Here is a 21,573-nt window from a genome sequence, read left to right on the forward strand (position 1 = left end):
AGTATGGCATCTGCCAAAAAGCTTACATGGATGATCCCCAAACATGGTCATCTCCTCTCACTTCCCCAGGGCTCTCAGACTCTTCCTTGGGGGACCTGGGAGAGGTTTTCCGGACCTTCCTACTTTTTGACAACAAAACGCTGTCAAGCACATGCAAAGTCTGCCAATAACAAGGGGCCCTCCTGACAAGCAGAGATGTTTTCTCTTCAGGGCTGCGGTGATGGGTGGGGGTCACTGCTATGAGGGGACGGTCTGCAGCCATAAGAAGGCTCTTCAGGCTAGAAGGCTTCACTCCCAAGGCCCGCACAGCTGAAGAGACCAAGGGGTTATAGGCTGAGGGCGCTATTGTGCACACCCTCCCACCCCAGCAGAAGTAGGGGGTTGGCACTGCAGCGATGCCAACGCCGGCTGCTTGGGGGTGGGAGGAGGTCGCTGCAGTGATGAGGAATCCCTGCTTGGAGTGAGTGGTCACTGAAGTGGCTGCATGAACTAAAAGTACCTGCAGGGATGGGGGAGGTTTTCTGCAGTGATGAAGAGCACTTTGCAAAGGAAAGGGGCCAGCTTCTTGGGGGAAGAGTCCTGCGGTGACGGTGACGGGGGGCTGGGGGGTTCGCTGCAGTCAGGAGGGAGGGTCTCTGCAGCGATGGGAAGCAACCCAGGGCAGGGGGTGGGGTGGGCTGGGGAATGGGATGCGGTCGTGGTAATGGGATAGCTGGGGTCGCGGCAGTGTCGGTGGCACTTGCAGGACGCCTGATTCCTGAAGAATGGAAAGGGTGGGGTCTCTGAGGCCTCGGTCCTGCAGTGACGGGGATCCGTGCGGCGGCGGGGACGCGGTCCCTGCACTGCGGTGCCCAGTCTGGCTCGGGCTGCCGCGGCTGGCGCGGAGGCGGTACCGCGCCCGAAGGAGGGGGGAGCGCCAGCCCCGCCTCAGCAGCAGCAGGCAGGGCCAGGGCAGGCTGGAGGGGCGGCCTCTCGGAACGGGGGCGGGACCACCGCCGGCAGGGCCCGCGCCCCTGCGGGGACTCAGAGCCGCTGCAGCCACAGTCGCGAACTGGCGGCCGGCAGGTGCCGGGACCGAGGGCCACCCGGAGCGCAGAGGCGGCACCACCCACACGGATCCCGTGGGCACCTAGAACTCCGCGGAGGACGCGACGGTGAGGCTGAGACTGCCACAGGGAGGGGGGCGATCCCCAGAGCCAGCCCGCCGCATCCCCTGCGCGGGTCGCGGCGACTGCAGGTGCCCCCTCCTCCCACATCAGCTCTGCCTGGCCCGACACCTCTCCCGGGCTTGCCTCCCAAAGACCCCCTCTTTTCGCTTTCCCAGCTCGTTCTTCCCACCCTTAACCCCTCCACTCCGGCCAGCACCCCCGTCGGATGAGGCACCAGGGAGAGAAAGACCAAGGCCCTTTCGGCGCCCCATCCACCCTGCCCCCGCGATCCCTCGCCGGGCCGGGGGCCTCCGGCGGGATTCGGGCCCTTTAAACCTCCGCCTTCCCGGAGCATCTTCCATCTCCACCCGCGCCGCTTCCGACAGCTGGCGGCCGCGGGGAGCCCCGGGGGGCCGGCAGGTACGGGGGTGGCTGCGAGGTTGGGAGTGGGCGGTGGAACAGCTGTGACCGCCCCCACCCCCGGGGGAGCCGCGGCGGGACTGCTGGGCGCCGAAGCGCGCGTTAATCATTAACCCTCCGCGGCCCGGCTGCCCAGGTAACGCGTGAGGATGCCCTCCTCGCCACCACGCCTGCCGCCCCCTTATCTCCCCCGCCACCTGTCGCCCTCAGGAGCTCCCGCTCGGCCTCGCGCCCCGGCAGGCCCCGTCCGGGTGCTGGAGTGAGACTCTCGCGCTGGCCTCTGGAGCGCGGGGTGGGCGTCCCGTCACCCTGCGCCCAGCTTCCCCGGCCCGTTCCCGCAGGGCCGGCCTCCCGGCGCCATGCCCGGCCTGTACTGCCCCTCCAGCTGGACGCCGCTGCCGCTCACGGACTCCTGGGTCCGGGCCTGCGCCAACGGCCCCTGCCTCAGCGTGCGGGCCCGGCTTACCTACCGCAACCCGCAGCCGCAGCCGGTGGACGGTGAGGCCCGGGTGGGGCGCGGGCGCGGCGGGGGGTGCGCCGGGCAGGGTCCGACGCCGCCTCCCGCCGCCTTCCCCAGGCGTGTTCGTGTACCCGCTGGCCGAGGCCGAGGTGGTGTCCGGCTTCGAGGCCGAGGCCGCCGGACGGCGCGTCTCCTTCCAGCTGCAGAGCCGGCGCCGCTCGCAGGCCGCCTGCTGCCGCGCTCTGGGCCCGGGGTTGGGGACCCCGACGCCCCGCCGCTGCGCGCAGGGTGAGTCCCGCGCGCCCGCACCCGCGCTCCTGAAAGCCGGGCGCAGCTCAGGCTCCCGCACCCGCTCGGCCTCCGCCCGTCCCCCTCCTTTCTCCGGGCACTGCCTTGTGCATTCATTGGCTCATCCTGGTATTCAGCAGTCGTGGGCTGGGCACCTGACCTGCGCCAGGTGCTGGGAGAACATGACCCGGAGGTTCACAGCCTGGGAGACAGACACAGCAGGCAGCACAGGGCTTGCGGGGGCGCCAGCAGCCCTTACAGCCCAGGAGACCGGTCTCTCTAGGGGGCTGCAAAGGGAGCCTTCTCCCCTGGTGGTCCCCTCCGGCCCCTTGCTATTTTAGGCTGCACACCTCAATCCGGCCCCGCGTGGGCCAGTGAATCAAGTGTAGACTCCTGTGCCTAGCAGCCAAGGCCCTCGCTCTCACCCCATTCCATCCCTCTCCCCGCGACCCCATACACCAGGTACCGCTGCCACTGGCCACACTGACTGACAGGTCCTTTCCCAACTCTCTGCTCTGTCTTTCCATCTTCTATTGAGCAAATTCCTACTTGTCCTTTAAGATCCACTAAACGTCATTCCTAGGGAAACCCTCCCTGACTCTCCCACAAATAGCTGCACTGTTTCCTGGCTCCCCAGCCTTTTGTACTCCCTCGTTATGGCACTTACAGGGGGAGTCATTGTCACAGATCTGCCTGTCTGTCTCCCCGCTGGAGCATCTTCAAATCCCAGCACCTCACACAGAACCTGGCACTATGAGGCCCAGCGAGTGCCCGGGGAAGGGACAGAAGCCCAGCCCTGTGCTGTGTGCTGTGCTTGCACCTGGTTCTTTCATTGATTCATTCATACATGCCTTTGATCCCTGCCCAGGGGATTTGCAATCCAGGTAAGAAGAAGAGGAACAGAATCCAGTGGTGTTGAGAGCTGGCATAAGCCCAGCAGGTTAGAGGCTTGTGGTTAGAGGCTACAGTGAGCTCTGGGCTGAGGCCTCAGGAATGTTCCAGAAGGAAGTAGAGCCAGCATTTGACTGCAAGAAAGGGTAGGACTCAGTTAAGTGGAAGGTAGGGGCAACAGTATAAGCAAATGCTTATAAGTAGGTTACAGTGGGTAATGACAATAAAATGTCTCATGTTTATAGTGATTTACAGTTTACAATCGCTAGTATCACCTCATTTGAATCCCAAGTAGTGAGTAATGCAGGCTTCTTCCTGTTATGGGGGATGGAAGGGGGATAATCCCCCTTCCTCCTGTTATGGGGGATGAAAGTCATAGCAGGGGTCACTGACTTACATGTTGGGTGCTTTGCATACATTGCCTCATTTGTTCCTCACCACAATCACAGAGTTATTATGATCCCCACTTTATGGATGAGGAAACAGGCTCCTCAGAACAAGAGAGCTGCCAAAGGACTCAATTAGAGGTCACCGAGCTGATATTTAAAACTTGATGCTGTGCTGTCTCCACTGTGTCGGTTGGCTGGGATGGAAGCCCCTTTCTTTCTTTCCTTCCATCTTTTTCTTCCCTTTAGTTATTCAGCAAGTATTTATTGAAAGGATGAACAATTGGTCATTGTGAGGAAGTGAGGTACAGTAGGGCTTGAAGGTGGGCTGGGGCCAGACCACGTCGGTGGTGTACACAGCTGCCACTGTACATGGCTGGTCATTATTCCTTTAGCAGCCCCACCAGTCCCCAAACAAACCTAGGAGCTAAATAAAACAGTGTGTGTGGTGTGCAAATGGAGCTTTATGTCCTCCAGCCTGCTTCCTGCTTCTCTATTCCTCCTGCCCGGGAGGAGTAGAGAATTCTGGAGCCAACTTAGTGGGCAATGGGGGAGCTCCTGATGGTTCAGGAGCAGGAAATTTATGAGCAGAGTGGGGTCCTAGGCCACAGGGAGATGTCTATCCACAAGGGATGGTGGCCAAGGGTTGAATGGAAAGAGGCAGGCAGGGGGAGAGGGGCAGAGGGTGTGGGTATTCCCAGGGCCTTGAGAGTGGACATGGCCCCTTCTCCTCAGCCTTCCATTAGCAAGGATGTCACTGCGCTCTTGCCTGATGACAGCCAGATATGTTCACAGTTAGTCTTCCTCTCCTGCCATCATTCATCTCATGCCTCCATCCTGCGTCACCAATGCATCAGCCTAGTGCCAACACGCAAAGTCCCCCTTGCCCAGGCTCCCTGACCCAATGCCTGCTTCCACCTCTAGCTTCCTCCCTCTCCTCTGCTTCCAGCATGCTCTGACCCCATTTCTCACCCATCATAGGTCATCTTGTCTTGGATCTGGCCCAGGCCCGGTCCACGTTGGTGCTGCCCACAGGCATTATCGCCGCGGCTGGCACCATGACGGTGACCCTGCACAGCAGCCGGGAGCTGCCCTCAAGGCCTGACGGGGTGCTGCATGTGGCCCTGCCCACTGTGCTCACCCCGCTGGCCCCGCCAGGCCCGTCGGGGCCCCCCAGGCCTCCGGGGCTCTGTGACGACAGGTTGGGCCTATGGTGATTCTCTTCGTCCCTCCCTCGGCTTCTCTGGGTCTAGTGCGGGTGAGGGGGCACTGGCAGGGTACCCAGGGATGGGAAGGGTGAGGAAGGGCTGGGGCCAGTCAGCCGGAGGGTTTAGAGGCCTTCACAGTGGCCCAGTGACCCTCCTCATGCTCCCTTCCAGCCCCACCAGCTGCTTCGGGGTGGGCAGCCCTCAGGAGGAAGGGCTGGCCTGGGAGGAGCCGGCTGCCCCTCGGGACGTGTTCTCAGGCCCTGCCCGCTGCCCTGCCCCATATACCTTCTCCTTCGAGATGCTGGTGACTGGGCCATGCCTGCTTGCAGGTGGGTGCATCTGGCTGGCCTGCCCTCTTTTCAGATGCCCACTCCGCCCAGTGTAGTGACTGGAAGGGAAATAAGGCTCAGGGATAGGAGGGACACAGGACAAAAAGACAGGGACCCAAGCCTCCGGAACATCTGGGTTAGCGGTGGGAGCATCCCCTGGTCACCTCTACCCAATTTTATCAAGGTAATTTATTTATATCTCATCCCACCCACCAGTGGGAAGAGAGATACTTACAATGGGACCAGTACCTGTGATGAAGTAGGTTTTCCTTACACAGAAGGTGGGGGGTGGATGCTAAATCAGCACCTGGCTGATGCATGACTCTTCGACCAGCCAGAAACCCTGCTGGAATCTACTTCCCAGCCCGTGAAAGCAGGCACATCCTCCCTCGTCCATCTGACCCCCTATAGATCAGACTCTGAGAGCTGACTGAATCAGCCATGACCCCTGCCAACATTTGCTGTCCCTGGGAAGGTGTTATGGCTACATCTCCCCTTCCTGCCTCTATGTCCCTCAGGCCTGGAGAGCCCCTCTCATGCTCTGCGGGCAGATGCCCCCCCTCATGCCAGCTCTGCAGCCACCATCTGTGTCACACTGGCAGAGGACCACCACTGTGACCGGGCCTTGGAGATCCTGCTGCACCCCAGTGGTGAGAGACTGGGACACCCGTGGGCCGGCTCTGACCTGCTTCTATATGAATGGGGGAAGCATTTCTTAAGTGCAGGTTTCTGGGCCCCAGCCAGATTGACTGAGTCATTTGTGAGGGCAGAGCCTGTGGTGCAGGAAGGCTGGACCTGCAGGCTCCTCCTGGACAGTGAAACTGGGCACTTGGGGTCCAGAGGCAGGGCCTTCCTTGACAGAATTGTGTCCTCTTCTCTCAGAGCCCCATCAGCCACACCTGATGCTGGAGGGCGGCAGCCTGAGCTCAGCAGAATATGAGGCCCGGGTGAGGGCCCGCCGAGATTTTCAGAGGCTACAGCGAAGGGACAGTGATGGGGACCGGCAGGTACCGCCATAGGAGCCTGGCCTGGCCCCTGGCCTTGGCTGCATTTGTGCACAAGGAGCAGGCAAGCAGGCTTACACTGGAATGGGTGCGGGGAGGCCTCTTTTCTCGGCAAGATCTCTCCACAGCTGCCACCAACCATCACGGAGGACAGATGAGTATTGTCATTGGAGGGCCGATGTGAATCTCTCTGGGGTGTGTCTCAGAGGATGGAGGCTAGGTCTGATATAAACAGAAGACAGCCACCTGCCTTTGCCCCTGCCTTTATTCGAATTACTACAAAAAGATGTCCCCTCTGGGTGGATCAGACAGAAAAAGGCCCCAGAGCCCGTCCCACTGCCCACCCTCAACAAAGTAGCACTAAGCCTTGCCCAGGCTGACTTGGGACTCCCCCGCTCAGGTGTGGTTCCTGCAGCGACGCTTCCACAAGGACATCCTGCTGAACCCCGTGCTGGCGCTGAGCTTCTGCCCAGACCTGAGCTCCAAGCCCGGACACCTGGGGACAGCTACTCGGGAGCTACTCTTCCTTTTGGATAGCAGCAGCGCGGCACACAAGGCCCGTGGGGGTGTGGTGTGGGCAGGCCTGGGGGTTGGGTGGGGCAGTGGGTCTGAGGAGGGCTGGGGGCAGCCTCTTGAAGCCAGGAGTTACCTTGTTGCTTCAAACACCATCTTCCAAAGAAGAAGCAGATGGCAACTCCTCAGGGGATTCCCTTAGACAGCAGCCCTGCTCCAACCGCCAGACAGACACTGTCACGCTCTCTTGCTCATACTCACACATACACATCTCTCCAGGATTACAAGAGCCTCTCTCACGTAGACTCGCACTCAGTCACAGGGAGTCACTCCAATCACAGGGACACTCAAGTTTCATGTGTACCTCTAGAGTCCCACACACAGTCATGTGTACCTCCAGAGTCCCACACACAGTCATGTACATCTCCAGAGTCCCACACACAGTCATGTACACCTCCAGAGTCCCACACAGTCATGTGTACCTCCAGAGTCCCACACAGTCATGTGTACCTCCAGAGTCCCACACACAGTCATGTACACCTCCAGAGTCCCACAGACAGTCATGTACACCTCCAGAGTCCCACACAGTCATGTACACCTCCAGAGTCCCACACAGTCATGTACACCTCCAGAGTCCCACACACAGTCATGTACTCCTCCAGAGTCCCACACAGTCATGTACACCTCCAGAGTCCCACACAGTCATGTGTACCTCCAGAGTCCCACACAGTCATGTACACCTCCAGAGTCCCACACACAGTCATGTGTACCTCCAGAGTCCCACACACAGTCATGTACACCTCCAGAGTCCCACACAGTCATGTACACCTCCAGAGTCCCACACACAGTCATGTGTACCTCCAGAGTCCCACACAGTCATGTACACCTCCAGAGTCCCACACAGTCATGTACACCTCCAGAGTCCCACACACAGTCATGTACACCTCCAGAGTCCCACACAGTCATGTGTACCTCCAGAGTCCCACACAGTCATGTACACCTCCAGAGTCCCACACAGTCATGTACACCTCCAGAGTCCCACACAGTCATGTGTACCTCCAGAGTCCCACACACAGTCATGTACACCTCCAGAGTCCCACACAGTCATGTACACCTCCAGAGTCCCACACACAGTCATGTACACCTCCAGAGTCCCACACACAGTCATGTACACCTCCAGAGTCCCACACAGTCATGTGTACCTCCAGAGTCCCACACAGTCATGTACACCTCCAGAGTCCCACACAGTCATGTACACCTCCAGAGTCCCACACAGTCATGTACACCTCCAGAGTCCCACACAGTCATGTGTACCTCCAGAGTCCCACACAGTCATGTACACCTCCAGAGTCCCACACAGTCATGTACACCTCCAGAGTCCCACACAGTCATGTGTACCTCCAGAGTCCCACACACAGTCATGTGTACCTCCAGAGTCCCACACAGTCATGTGTACCTCCAGAGTCCCACACACAGTCATGTACACCTCCAGAGTCCCACACAGTCATGTACACCTCCAGAGTCCCACATACAGTCATGTACACCTCCAGAGTCCCACACAGTCATGTACACCTCCAGAGTCCCACACAGTCATGTGTACCTCCAGAGTCCCACACACAGTCATGTGTACCTCCAGAGTCCCACACAGTCATGTGTACCTCCAGAGTCCCACACACAGTCATGTGTACCTCCAGAGTCCCACACAGTCATGTGTACCTCCAGAGTCCCACACACAGTCATGTACACCTCCAGAGTCCCACACAGTCTCTCACACACACTTGGGGGCTCACTGGCACACTTTCCCTCACACCCAGGGCCTCTCCCAGGTTACCACAGCCTCTCACTTGAATCACAGCCTGGATAAGGCAGTGATCTGGCTTCCCTTGCTCTGTATCAGGGCCCATGGGGCCGGCCTCACGCCACCCTCCTTGGCCCTCCACAGGATGCCATTGTTTTGGCTGTGAAGTCCCTCCCGCCCCAGACGCTTATCAACCTGGCCGTGTTTGGGACGTTGGTGCAGCCACTCTTCCCAGAGAGCCGGCCTTGCAGTGATGTGAGTGTGGTCCAGGAATCTGGGGGCCTTACAGAGAGGTTTCAGCCCAGTGCGTCCCAGCCTGTGCCTTCTCGCTCCAGGATGCTGTGCAGCTGATCTGCGAGAGCATTGAGACCCTGCAGGTTCCGAGTGGGCCCCCAGACGTGCTGGCTGCTCTGGACTGGGCCGTGGGGCAGCCCCAGCACAGGGCCTACCCTCGGCAGCTGTTCCTGCTCACTGCTGCCTCACCCATGGCCGCCACTACCCACCGAACCCTGGAGCTCATGAGGTGGCACAGGGGGACAGCCAGGTATGGGATGGGCAGAGCCAGATGCGTAAGACTGAGCCCCCACAAGGGGCTCCTGAAGATCACAGCTGCTTCCTTTCCTTCATCAGATGCTTCTCCTTTGGGCTGGGGCCCACCTGCCACCAGCTGCTCCAGGGTTTATCTGCCCTCAGCAGAGGCCAGGCCTACTTCCTGAGGCCTGGGCAGAGGCTGCAGCCCATGGTGAGCTTGAGCCTGGGCCCTGTTCCCTACACCTGGAAGTTTTTCTCCCAAGTTACACATCAAGTCTGAAACAGAACTCAGGCAGGCCATGGGGGCTCCTGGTGCCCTCACCAGGCCTTCTCCCCACTCCAATCAGGGGAAGAGCTGTTGGTGCTGTGAAGGCCAAAGGTGTCAGGACACTGTCTCTGACCACCCTCTGAATCTCATTTAGTCCTGGAATGGAGCCTCGTCCTCACAGTCTTGCCCCATCCATGTGGCAAAGCTCAGGCCAGGAGACAGACCAAATCCTGAGGGCTGAGCACTCAGCCCCCTGCTTGCTCCTACCCTCATTCCTTCTCCTGACCCCAGCCTGGCCCTGTGCCCCATCAACTTAGGGGCTGGGCAGATGGCATCAGGGGAAGGGCAGCCTTCCTGCTCTGTCTGGCCGTATGACACCTCTTTCCTTCCCATGTCTTCCCTGTGGCCACTCCCCACAGCTGGTACAGGCTCTGCGGAAGGCACTGGAGCCTGCTTTGAGTGACATCTCTGTGGACTGGTTTGTGCCCGACACTGTGGAGGCACTGCTGACCCCCCGGGAGATCCCAGCACTCTACCCTGGGGACCAGCTGCTCGGTTACTGCTCACTCTTCAGGGTGGATGGCTTCCGGTCCCGCCCACCAGGGGTAAGCTTGGGCTGGGGTGTGGTAGGGGGGCCAGGGTGAGGTAGGGGGGCCTGGGATGGCTGAAGTCCCCGCATCTCTTCCAAACCCTTTTTCCATTCTCTGTGCCTCTCTCTACCAAGCCTCTCTACTATCCCCTAGGACTCCACAGAGATCACACTGGGCCCCCTAAGATGACCACACCCTGTCCCCTTCATGGAGTCTTCCACTGAGTTGTCCTGCAAAGTGTTACCCCTGAGTTTTTACCCAAGGTCACTAAAGCACACAGCCACAGAAAACAGCACCTGCATTTGCTATGAGGTTTCCGTCAAGGCTTGCTCATGGCTTCACATAGTTCCCTATAGAAAGCACCAGCCAACGTATTTTCTGGGACACACAGTGATGGATGAGCATAACCTAGGCGCAATCTCTAATCCCAGCTCTGTCACTTATCAGCCATTTGATTTGAGCAAGTCACTTCACCTCACTGACCCATTTTCTCATATGGAAATGAGGTTTTTCACGGTGGTTGTCATCAGGGGTCATAAAGTGAGTACTCTTGGCAGAACACTTGACACAGCAGGAGCTGGGGACATGGTAGTTATTTTTTAATGAAAAGCCTTATCTCTTTAGAAGAACTCCGCATGCTTCCTCCTTTTTGATCATGAGAGCTGTATAACAGACTTTATTTTTGCCTGGCTGCCAGGGAGCTCAGGGCCAAACTTAAAAGCTCAGCTTCCCAGCAGCTCTATTACCCTTATGGTGAATATGTCTGCTTCCTCCTTCTTTAGTACTGGTCTTTTGTTTCTGGTTTATTAGCTTTGTTGCCTCTTGCTGTGAGCCATCTAAAAATGTTTGGAAAGAGGTAGCACATAACTGCAGTTAATTTTTTCCCAATAATATTCTCTCTAGGGCCAAGAGCCTGGCTGGCAGAGCTCAGGTGGGTCCGTGTTTCCATCCCCAGAAGAGGCCCCGTCTGCTGCCAGCCCTGGCACTGAGCCCACTGGCACCTCAGAGCCACTGGGAACAGGCACTGTATCAGCAGAACTGTCCAGCCCATGGGCTGCCAGGGACTCGGAGCAGAGTGAGTGCCCAGGTGTATGTGTGTGGCTGTATTGGAGTGGGCACTGGGAGGGGTCAGGGCTAGGGTCCATTCTACCGCCTCCCAGCAGGTACTGATGCTCTGACAGACCCAGTCACGGATCCTGGACCCAACCCCTCTGACACAGCCATATGGCGCCGCATCTTTCAGTCCTCGTACATTCGGGAGCAGTATGTGCTCACCCACTGCTCTGCCAGCCCCGAGCCAGGCCCAGGCTCCACAGGCAGCAGTGAGTCCCCAGGCTCACAGGGCCCTGGCTCCCCCGAAGGTAGTGCTCCCTTGGAGCCCCCTTCTCAGCAGGGCTGCCGCAGTCTGGCCTGGGGAGAACCTGCAGGCTCCCGCTCCTGTCCCCTGCCTGCACCTACACCAGCTCCATTCAAGGTGAGATCCAACCCACATTCATTCGCCTTGTATCCAGCAAATATTTATTTAACACCTGCTGTGTGCCAGATATTATGTAGGGTTTACTATTAAGCCTAGCTAGAGAGAAAGGTGGGTAAATCCCCAACGATAATACCATGTAACAACCAGTGATGAGCACAAGGACATGTATTAAGGGGGCTTAAAGTCAGGGTGACTAATTCTACCTGAGAGAGTCAGGAAAGTCAGAGCCATATCTGGAAGAATAAGCACGAGTTAGCCATGCAGAGAGGGAGAAGACATAAACGAAAATACAGAGACAAGCAACAACCACAAGTGGGAAATAGGGAGTGGAGTGGGATGATGCTGGGAAGGGGCCAAGGCCAGAGGTCACTGTAGGCCATAAGGAACTTGGCCTTCCTCCTCAAGCTGGTGAGCGGCCACCCAGGGTTTCAGAAAAGGGGCATGGGCCAGCTGTGCACCCATGTATGATGGTCAAGGGTTCTGCATTCCTTGACCAGTGGCCCCCATATCTCACATGCAGGTGGGGGCCTTGAGTACTGAGGTGCTGGGCCGTCAGCACAGAGCGGCTCTGGCTGGCCGAAGCCTCTCATCCCCTCCAGGCCGGGCAAACCAAGTCCCCGGCCGACCCCGGAAACCCTCTTTGGGTGCAATACTAGATGGCCCAAGTCCTGAGCCAGGCCAACAATTGGGACAAGGCCTGGATGACTCAGGTAAGTAAGTGTTGGATGGGGAGCTGGTTTCCCTGACACCAAGGAGGCCTTGGGGAGGTAAAGCCCGGAGGACCACACTGCCCATGCCCCTGCTGTCTTGCCTCCCCAGGAAACCTGCTCTCCCCAGCCCCTATGGACTGGGACATGCTGATGGAACCACCCTTCTTATTCACGGCTGTGCCTCCTAGCGGGGAGTCGGCCCCTCCAGCAGTGCCTCCCCAGGCTCCACGCTGCCATGTGGTGATCCGGGGCCTGTGTGGGGAGCAGCCCATGTGCTGGGAGGTGGGTGTTGGGCTGGAGACACTGTGGGGACCTGGAGATGGCTCACAGCCTCCCTCACCTCCTGTAAGAGAAGCTGCTTGGGACCAAGCACTCCATCGGCTGACAGCAGCCTCTGTGGTCCGGGACAATGAGCAGCTGGCCCTCCGAGGAGGGGCAGAGACCACAGCTGACCGGGGTGAGTTGCTCGTGGGTCCAGTCAGGACCCAAAGGCATGGGCTAAAAACAGCAAAGGTAGAGGTCTGTGTGTTTGATCACTCTCTATACCTCGCTTTGATCACAAAGGATTTGAGGCTCATCACAGACAAGATAAAAAATTAAGCGGGACAATGGGAAAAAGTAAAAATAAAAGGAAACTGAGAATGAGGTTATATTAAAGGTGCATGCTGTGAGGTTATATACTCTTGCAAGGATCAGATCCAGAACTGACAAGCTTCCTAGCAGCCAGCACAGAGGGCAACGTGATCCTGTCATGATTCACAGCACCCACAACGTAAAAACAAATCTTTGTCATTTAGGAAAATACTTAAAGTTCATTTCCTCAGTTGCACTAGCCACAGCTGAAGTACTCAATAGTCACATGTGACTAGTGGCTACCACATTGGATCATGAAGAGAGAGAACATTTCCAAGTTTTATTAGTGCAGAAGCAGGTGGAGGAAAATGTGCCAGCTAATGCTTCCTCTGGGTGTTGTCCAGAGTGCTGAATTTCTGGGCAGCCAGGGGGCCCTTGCTCTGCTATGGGTTGAAGATTCAGCCTGATCACTTCTTGTCAAAGTTGGGGAGTCTGAGCTGGTTCTGGGCCTAGCAAGGCAATCTACTCTGTTAAAGTCGATAGAGGGAGAAGCTGGGGAGAACACTGCAATTTTTTCTATGAGCCCTCTGTAGAGGGTGGGTGGTGGGGGCTCCACAGACTGCTCCTTGGTTCCACAGGCCATGCCCGGAGGTGCTGGCTTCGAGCCCTTCAGACAAGTAAGGTCAGCTCTGCCCCCTCCTGCTTCACTTGCCCTGTAGCTGTGGATGCTACTACTAGGGAGGTCCTGCCTGGGGCCCTGCAGGTGTGCAGCTCAGGTAGGGGCCTCTTCTGGTGACCTCTCAGGTGCAGCTCTCACCTCACTGGCCACTCTCCTGGACAAACCTGACTCCTGTCCCATGTGCCCCTGCAGAGCCCGCTGAGCCCCCAGGAACCCCTCCTGCCTCTCACAGCCATCTAGATGCAGCTCCTCTGCCCGCTGTTGTCTACTCTAAAGGTAACACCCAAAGGTAGGGAAAGGGTAGGGGCACTTGGGCTTAGAGACCGCCCCCTGGCACTGATGATCCCCACTGCAGGACTTCAGAGAGGCTCTCCAGCAGGCGCCTGGGACTCGTACCAAAATGGCAACTCCAAGCGTGCTTTGGGGGACCCTGCCACTCCCACGGAAGGTCCTCGCCGCCCACCTCCCCGTCCTCCCTGTCGGCTCAGCATGGGCCGCCGTCACAAACTCTGTAGCCCTGACCCGGGCCAGGCCAACAACAGTGAAGGCAGTGACCATGACTACCTGCCCTTGGTGAGGACTCGGGAGGTGGAGGGTGGTGCCGCCGGGGCCGGGCGCTGTTTCAGCTCGCTTCTCCCCCCACCTCCTCTCTCCTCAGGTGCGGCTGCAGGAGGCACCAGGCTCCTTCCGCCTGGACGCGCCCTTCTGCGCCGCTGTGCGCATCTCGCAGGAGCGCCTCTGCCGTGCCTCGCCCTTTGCCGTGCACCGCGCCAGCCTCAGCCCCACCTCGGCCTCATTGCCCTGGGCACTTCTGGGCCCTGGTGTTGGCCAGGGTGACAGTGCCACGGCCTCCTGCAGCCCGTCCCTCAGCTCGGGCTCCGAGGGGCCAGGCCAGGTGGACAGTGGGCGGGGCTCAGACACCGAAGCCTCCGAGGGGGCGGAAGGGCTGGGCGGCACCGACCTGCGGGGCCGGACCTGGGCCACTGCCGTAGCACTCGCCTGGCTGGAGCACCGATGCGCCGCTGCCTTCGGCGAGTGGGAACTGACAGCGGCCAAGGCTGATTGCTGGCTGCGGGCCCAGCACTTGCCTGACGGCCTTGACCTGGCCGCCCTCAAGGCCGCAGCCCGAGGGCTCTTCCTGCTACTGCGCCACTGGGACCAAAACCTGCAGCTACACCTGCTGTGCTACAGCCCAGCGAACGTGTGAAGGCTGCCCCCTGCTGCTTGGGCTGGCGCCCCACCCAACACACTCAAGTCACTGCCGCCCAGGGCTGGCCTCTTGGTGCTGGGAAAGTGTAGGCTGGTGCCAGCCTGTCCCCCACTGCTTCTCACTCCCTCCCTAGAGCCCTCTTGCCCCCACAAAAAGTGCCTGCCTGTGCTCTCTCCCGCTCCTCCCACCCCACTCACACTCCCCTCCATCTTCTGAGCTCCCTGCAGCACAGTGGAAGGGTAGAGAGCCACAGTCCCCAAATCCTATGCAATAAAGTGCCTCTCAGGACTGCTTGAGTGAATTATTTATCTGCTCCATACGTGTCCCTCACAGCCTGGACCAGGCATCGGCTGCCCCCACCTCCATGTAGGTTGCACAGAGTTGGACTTAGCAAGGTTTATTTGGAAGGGCACAGAGTCCAACCCACCCCAGGTCCTGAGGGTAGACTCAGGTCCTGAGGGAAAGGGGTGGACTTCAGTGGGCTTTCTTGCTGTGTTGGGTGCTCTTGGGGAAAGGCTGCGGGCCCAGCCAGAGCTGCAGCAGGATGACGGCATGGCATATGTGCAGGGCAGCAGAGCTGCAGGATGTGGAAGGGTATGTGTTCCAGGAGAGCTCGATGAGCCCCAGCACCAACAACCTGGAGATGAGAAACAGGTTCCACGTTTCATCCAGTTTCAAGGCCTGCAGACCTGCAGCTCCTCATGCCCTAGACATAAACCCCCAACAGGAACTCCCTATCCCTTCCCACTCCCCCAGGTTGTCCCAGCTGGTACCTGAGCAGGTGTGTGAGCCAGCGTGCAGGCATGGCCCACAGGAGGTAGGGCAGTGTGTGGAAATACCAGACGTAGAACTGGTAGTGGAGGGAGCGGCTGAAGCAGATGCCAATGAAGTTGGAGGTGAAGAGGGTAGAAACGATCTGTATGCCGTGGTCAAGGCCAAGGGCAGGAGTGGGGGGGGGGGGGGGTGCTATCCCAAAACAGAGGGGCAATAGTTTTTAGGTCACATAGCCCCCTGGCTCTGCCATTCCTTGATGCATGCCTGTGGGCAAGTTTATTAACCTCTCTGGACCTGCTCCTCAACAGAATATGGAATATGGAGAGAGTAATACCTAGGGCCATAAGGTCTTGTGGGTTTGAACCCCTAACTTACTGGCTGTGTGACCTTGGTAAGTTACTTAACTTCATGAAGTCTTAATTTTTCCATCTGTAAAATGAGAATAGTAAATGTAAGTGTACCTCCCTGTCTCGGGGTCTCTTGTGAGCTTTCAATATTAGAACATATGTAAATCTCTTATGATAGTACCAGGGAGAGGTACTCATAAGAGTAGCTCGTATTTAGAATTAAGAATCAAATATACTTCAATATGTGAAGTGCTCAGCACAGTGGTGCAGAATAGGACTTCTATGATTGGGGTCCCCTTTCCTCGCCCAGGTCACCAGCTGTCAAGGGATACCTGACCAGGACTCTGTCAGCACCTAGAGAGGGCAAGACTTACCTTCCCACAATTTAAAGGATATGGTTGGGTGTAAGGGGCTGGGGTGGAACCTTCCTTTTGGAGGGATCCCTCAGCAGCGACAAGATACTTTCCCCTGTCCTGGGGAAAAGCCATTCAGACAGTTATCAAGCCCCTTTTGTGAGTCAAACTCTAGACTCACCCCATGAGCTTCACTGACACTTCCCCCAAGCAGCCCCTAAGGCTTAGGCCCTTCACTCCTTCCCCCAACTCTGCCCATGGCACTACTGCCTTTTCTCACCTGTGCCACCTGCAGAGGGCAAACAGCAGGAGCAGGGTGAGGTGGGCAGTCAACAGGGCCAGGTGGAAGGCTCGATGCAGGAAGAGCGCCTCTGGGAGGAAGCGCCAGTTCACTGTCCAGTGGAACAGAAACTGGCGGCCAAGGTCAAAGGAGCGGGACAGGTAGCCGATGGGGTTCTCCAGCAGGAAGGGCAGCCCCAGCACCACCTGAGGATTGGTGTGATGTCAGCAGAGCTGCCAAGGCTCGTTCCCAATGACCAGCCTTCATGCTACTCACTGAGGGGTGTGGGACTGGGATGTAGGCCTCAGAGGTTCCCCAATTCCCACTAGAAATAGCAGGAAAACCACATCCCCCACCCCCACCCCAGGCCAGTGCCTGGGGCCAAAGAAGCTCAGGAGGCAGGTCACAACAATGCTTTAAGGTGTGGATTCACCAAGTCATAACTGGGCAGAGCAAGGAAGGCTCTCAGAAGCCAGGCAGGGTGGCTCATGCCCGAAATCCTAGCGCTTTGGGAGGCCAAGGCAGGAGGATTGCTTGAGCCCAGGAGTTTGAGACCAGCCTGGGCAACCCAGCAAGAGCCCATCTCAAAACTTAAAATTAAAAAAAGCAAAAAGGCTCTCAGAGACCATCAAATTTAATACCCTATTTTACAGCTATGGAAACTACAGCCTAGAGATAGTGGCTCCCTAGCTCAGAATCAACTCCAAAACCCTGTCTCTTGGCTTTGAGGGAGTCTCAGGGATAGAGCCCCTCAATCAAGACAAGTGGCTTCTCCTTGATTAGAAAGAGGAAGGGTGAGATGGGGGTACCTGAAGGCCAGCACAGATTCCCAGCTTGGGGAGGGCCCCACGGAAGCCAAACTGTGTGAGGAGAAGAAACAGTAACCCAGGGGCGAAGAGCAGCACATTCATCTTCACAGAGACTGCCAGGCTGGGGTGAGCAGGGGAGAGGAAGGGTGGAGATCAGCTCCAGGGCCGTGCACACAACACCCAAAGACATACCCCCCACCATCACCACAGCAACCTCCCCCCCGCCACCATGCCAGCAAACTCCAGGACGGGACCTACACTCACAACTGTTGGAGGGAAGAGCCTGGAGTAGGCAAGAGGCAGATACATAGTCTCTATGCCTACTAGATGAGAATGAGCATATACTGAGTATTTAGAATGTGAAGGACTAATTCCAACAAGGAATGCTGTCTGGGAGGAAGACAGGATGGAAAGAGGGCATGTGTGTATGTTGGGGGATGGCAGGGCAGAAACTTTCTATAGATCCTGGACTCGCTTTGTGGGAGCCCTGAGTGACCCATGCTGTCTTGGCTACTCCTTTACTCCCTCTGCTGCAGGAAATTGGGAAGAGATGGAAATGAAGAAAATGAGAGGGGGCCAGAAGGAAGAGGTGTTGACCTGAAAAAGCAGCAGCCCCAGCCCCAGCGCTGGGCCAGCAGGAGGTTGATACTGAGGAAGAGCAGCACCATGGCCACTGGGTCATTGAAGAGCCGCAGCACAAAGATGGAGTGGACACGGTAAGAGGCGCAGCACATGAAGAAAAAGACAAAGGGAGGTACCTAAAGGGAAAACACAGTAAGGTACAAGGTCAGCTCAGCAAGCCTGAGCCATCCCCACCACCCAGCCCTCCCAGGCTGGGGCCCTCTAGCCCTGGTAGCATGGACTCACCTTGCAGGTCTGGTGATAGATCAAGAAGACAAGCAGCAAGGTAGCCAGGTAGAGCACAGCAAAGATGTTCTGGGCCATGCGGATGTCAGTGCCTCGGCTGGTGGCATAGTACAACCCCATAAAGATGTACACGAAACCAGCTGGGTACCTGGAAGATGAGAGAAAATGTGAGCCTGGGTCAGGTCACACAGACTAGTACCTAACCAGCCCCTCACATCCTCCCTGAACTTCCTGTCCCCACTCACACAAGTGGTCCGGTGTCACCCCGCAGTTGGGTATAGTCATAGGTACCATTGATGACGCCTTCTACCTCGGCCATGTAGGCCTTCCAGTCAATCTCTGTGTCTGGAAGAAGACAAGATGATCCGGTTACTTCTGAGTCTAGAACTTGTCTGCCACCCTCCCCATGCCTCCAGACCATCAAAACACAGACTTTCAGCCAATTCCCAGGGCTTCACTACCTCTTAATCTAACTCTTTATCTGACATTCTCTGGGTGAGCCCAGGCAGCTCAAACTCAACATTTCTATAAGTGAATTTGTGATCTTTCTTCCCATTCCAATCTACTCCCTTTCCTGGGTTCCGCAAATGGCACCACCGACCTCTTAGCTACCAGGTCACGAACCTGAGTAACATCTTTGATACTCCCTCCTCTCTCATTTGCAACCCTTCGTCAACAAGTTCTGCCTGTTCCTCACCGTAAATATCTCTATCTCATCCTTCTCTGCTACTACATACTCAAATTTGAGCCTAAAGTAATCTCTAGCCCCAATGATTATAAATAGCCTGCTAATTCGGCCCCTGACTTCTACTTTCACCCTGCTACAATATATTTTCCACCTCGTACACCAAAGAGCTCCTCCTAAAATACAAATCGTAACAGGCCTCTGCTTAAAACCTCTCAATGATTCCCCAAGACCCTTAAGATAAAGAAAACTCTGTATTATTCCCATTTTTAGAAGGGGAGCCTAAGAATTAGTTAGGTTAAGTGACTGGCTTAAGATAATTGAGCTAGGATGGTGGAGTTGGGATTGAAGCCTGCAGGGTCCCAAGTTCTTAATTATCATGCTATCTTCTTAACAAAGCTTTCAAATTCCTTCATGATCTGGCCTCAGTTTCTGCATTCCCATCTCTTACTACTCCCTTCACTTGATTTCTACACTCTAGCTCTAAAAAAATCATTTCAGTTCCTCAAAGGAACCAGGCTCTTTTTTTTTTTTTTTTTGAGACAGAGTCTCACTCTGTCACCCAGACTGGAGTGCAGTGGTACGATCTCAGCTCACTGCAACCTCCACCTCCCGGGTTCAAGTGATTCTCCTGCCTCAGTCTCCTGAGTAGCTGGGACTACAGGTGTGTGCCACCATGCTTGGCTAATTTTTTAAGTTTTGTATTTTTAGTAGAGATGGGGTTTCACCGTGTTGGCCAGGCTGGTTTGTTTGTTTTTCTTTTGAGACAGGGTCTTGCTCAGCCACCCAGGCTGGAGTGCAGTGGTGCAATCTCAGCTCACTGCAACCACCATCTCCCCGGTTCGAGCCATTTTCCCATCTCAGCCTCCCAAGTAGCTGGGATTACAGGCACTTGCCATCATGCCCAGCTAATTTTTCTATTTTAGTAGAGACAGGGTGTCAACATGTTGGCCAGGCTGGTGTTGAACTCCTGACCTCAGGTGATCTGCCCGCCTCGGGCTCCCAAAGTGCTAGGATTACAGGCATAAGCCACCGTGCCCAGCCAGGCTGGTCTTTAACTCCTGCCCCCAAGTGATCCACCCACCTCAGCCTCGCAAAGTGCTGGGATTACAGGCATGAGCCACCGTGCCCAGTCTAACTGAATTTTTTTTTTTTTTTTTTTTGACACGGAGCTTGCTCTGTCACCCAGGCTGGAGTACAGTGGCGCAATCTGGGCTCACTGCAACCTCCACCTCCTGGGTTCAAGCAATTCTCCTGTCTCAACCTCCCGAGTAGCTGGGATTACAGGCATATGCCACCACGCCCAGCTAATCTTTGTATTTTTAGTAGAGACAGGATTTCATCATGTTGGCCAGGCTGGTCTCAAATTCCTGACCTCAGGAGATCCACCCGCCTAGGCCTACCAAAGTGCTGGGATTACAGGCGTGTGCCGCTGCGCCCGGCCTAGCTGGAGATTTTTAATAGAGGATCCTCTGTCCACAGCACTCCTTCCCCTCACCTTTTTCTTCTTTCCTTAAATAGCTAATTCCTACCTTCCAAGGGTGGCTCTATGAAGCCTTTGCTGACTCCTCCAACCTGGTTTAAGTGACTTCCTATGCCCTTTATGGTATCCTGTGTTACTGCTACCATGATTATGATGCATTATAATTGCCTGCTAACTTACTGTCCAGGCCCGAGTTAGAAATGCATCCTTTTTTTTTTTTTTTTTTTTTTTTTTTTTGAGACGGAGTCTTGCTCTGTCGCCCAGGCTGGAGTGCAGTGGCGTGATCTCGGCTCACTGAAAGCTCTGCCTCCCGGGTTCACGCCATTCTCCTGCCTCAGCCTCCCGAGTAGCTGGGACTACAGGCGCCCGCCACCATGCCCGGCTAAATTCTTTTGTTTTTTTTTTTTTTCAGTAGAGATGGGGTTTCACCGTGTTAGCCAGGATGGCCTCGATCTCCTGACCTCGTGATCCGCCCGCCTCGGCCTCCCAAAGTGCTGGGATTACAGGCGTGAGCCACCGCGCCCGGCAGAAATGCATCTCTTATTCACCACTGTACCTCTCTCTGGTAACCAGCATAATGCTAGGCGTATAATAAGCACTAAATAAATATTTGTTGAATTAAGAGTCTTTAGCAAGAAAGCCAAGTGCTTTAAGCCTAGAGTATAGTTTCAGCCTGGAAAGGAGTAGCCAATAATGCCTAATGGACTCAAGTGGTCACAAGATGCCATCATTGAGAAGGGACGTTCAAAGATCACAGAACTGAACACATGGAAAAAGCTGAGATCCAGGAGGAGACCTGAGGTGTCCAAAGCCACAGAGAAAAGCAGCAGCAGCAGCAGTACAACAATTTTGGCTCAAATCTGACTTCTAAGCTGGTTTGCAGGCTGTAAGTTCAGTGCAGAAGGCCAATCTCTAGGGTATCCACCTCTGCCATGCGGGCAGATTAAGATCCGGTTTTCTGTAGAGCAGGCTTGGCGCTCAGGTAAGGGATATGGATGGGTTCGCAATTGACGAGTGAGTGGATACAGAGTCTGGTTTGGAGTTCCAGGTCTGAGATCCAGTTTGGATCGCGGGTTCAGGTCTCCCTCCCTCCCCTCCCCTCCCCCTCGGCGCACTCACATGCCACCCTGTGAATGACCCAGAAGGTGATGCCCACCTCCGCCAGGCAGAGGCAGGCGGCCACCAGCAGCGTGTAGCGCGGCTCCCGCAGCAGCAGGCGCCGCTCTTGCCAGGCGCGCTGCAGCCATTGCTTGCAGAGTCCCGCTGCCTGGGCCGCGGAACCGGACCGGCCGCGTTTCCGCAGCCCAGCCGCCATCTTAACGGTGCGCCGCTTGTGTGGGCCCACCACCCCCGGAAACCCGAACCTTCGACACTTAGGTTCCGCTTCCCGTGACTGGCGTCCCACCAGGCTAAGCGCCGATCCGAGTAGCCAGTCTTCATTTACTCCACTAAAATGTAATTTTTCTGCATTTGTCTCCTCTGATGCACTCCA

General features: G+C 56.5%; 2 protein-coding genes across 14 annotated transcripts; one reads left to right on the plus strand and one right to left on the minus strand.

Annotated features, from left to right (window-relative positions):
- The first annotated feature begins 659 nt into the window (after window positions 1-659).
- On the plus strand, window positions 660-14,787 carry VWA5B2 (von Willebrand factor A domain containing 5B2). Of its 9 annotated transcripts, XM_055381991.2 has the most exons (21): window positions 660-1,154; window positions 1,325-1,568; window positions 1,779-2,066; window positions 2,146-2,316; window positions 4,575-4,806; window positions 4,973-5,130; window positions 5,649-5,780; window positions 6,013-6,137; window positions 6,535-6,690; window positions 8,590-8,700; window positions 8,781-8,989; window positions 9,076-9,187; window positions 9,664-9,849; window positions 10,738-10,909; window positions 10,995-11,308; window positions 11,832-12,021; window positions 12,131-12,478; window positions 13,233-13,370; window positions 13,466-13,549; window positions 13,629-13,846; window positions 13,932-14,787. In XM_055381991.2, the coding sequence occupies exons 3-21, from the start codon at window positions 1,928-1,930 to the stop codon at window positions 14,478-14,480; spliced, it is 3,744 nt and encodes a 1,247-aa protein (XP_055237966.2). In that variant the 5' UTR covers window positions 660-1,154; window positions 1,325-1,568; window positions 1,779-1,927; the 3' UTR covers window positions 14,481-14,787. The 9 variants fall into 9 exon arrangements, with proteins under 9 accessions (XP_055237966.2, XP_055237968.2, XP_063560508.1 ...); XM_055381993.2 differs by having other exon boundaries at window positions 1,325-2,066; window positions 10,998-11,308; XM_063704438.1 differs by having other exon boundaries at window positions 1,325-2,066; window positions 4,575-4,794.
- A 77-nt stretch (window positions 14,788-14,864) lies between these two features.
- On the minus strand, window positions 14,865-21,564 carry ALG3 (ALG3 alpha-1,3- mannosyltransferase). 5 transcript variants are annotated; one of them, XM_063704439.1, is made up of 9 exons: window positions 21,446-21,564; window positions 18,159-18,258; window positions 17,914-18,061; window positions 17,644-17,804; window positions 17,047-17,167; window positions 16,238-16,443; window positions 16,000-16,077; window positions 15,257-15,400; window positions 14,865-15,120 (listed from the first exon to the last, which is right to left on the minus strand). In XM_063704439.1, the coding sequence occupies exons 1-9, from the start codon at window positions 21,519-21,521 to the stop codon at window positions 14,958-14,960; spliced, it is 1,197 nt and encodes a 398-aa protein (XP_063560509.1). In that variant the 5' UTR covers window positions 21,522-21,564; the 3' UTR covers window positions 14,865-14,957. The 5 variants fall into 5 exon arrangements, with proteins under 5 accessions (XP_063560509.1, XP_055237977.1, XP_055237974.1 ...); XM_055382002.2 differs by lacking the exon at window positions 21,446-21,564 and adding an exon at window positions 21,238-21,415; XM_055381999.2 differs by lacking the exon at window positions 21,446-21,564 and adding an exon at window positions 21,201-21,415.
- Between the last annotated feature and the right edge of the window lie 9 nt (window positions 21,565-21,573).

This window comes from Gorilla gorilla, chromosome 2 (genome assembly GCF_029281585.2).
Source record: "Gorilla gorilla gorilla isolate KB3781 chromosome 2, NHGRI_mGorGor1-v2.1_pri, whole genome shotgun sequence".
In the NCBI taxonomy this organism is placed as follows: Eukaryota; Metazoa; Chordata; class Mammalia; order Primates; family Hominidae; genus Gorilla; species Gorilla gorilla.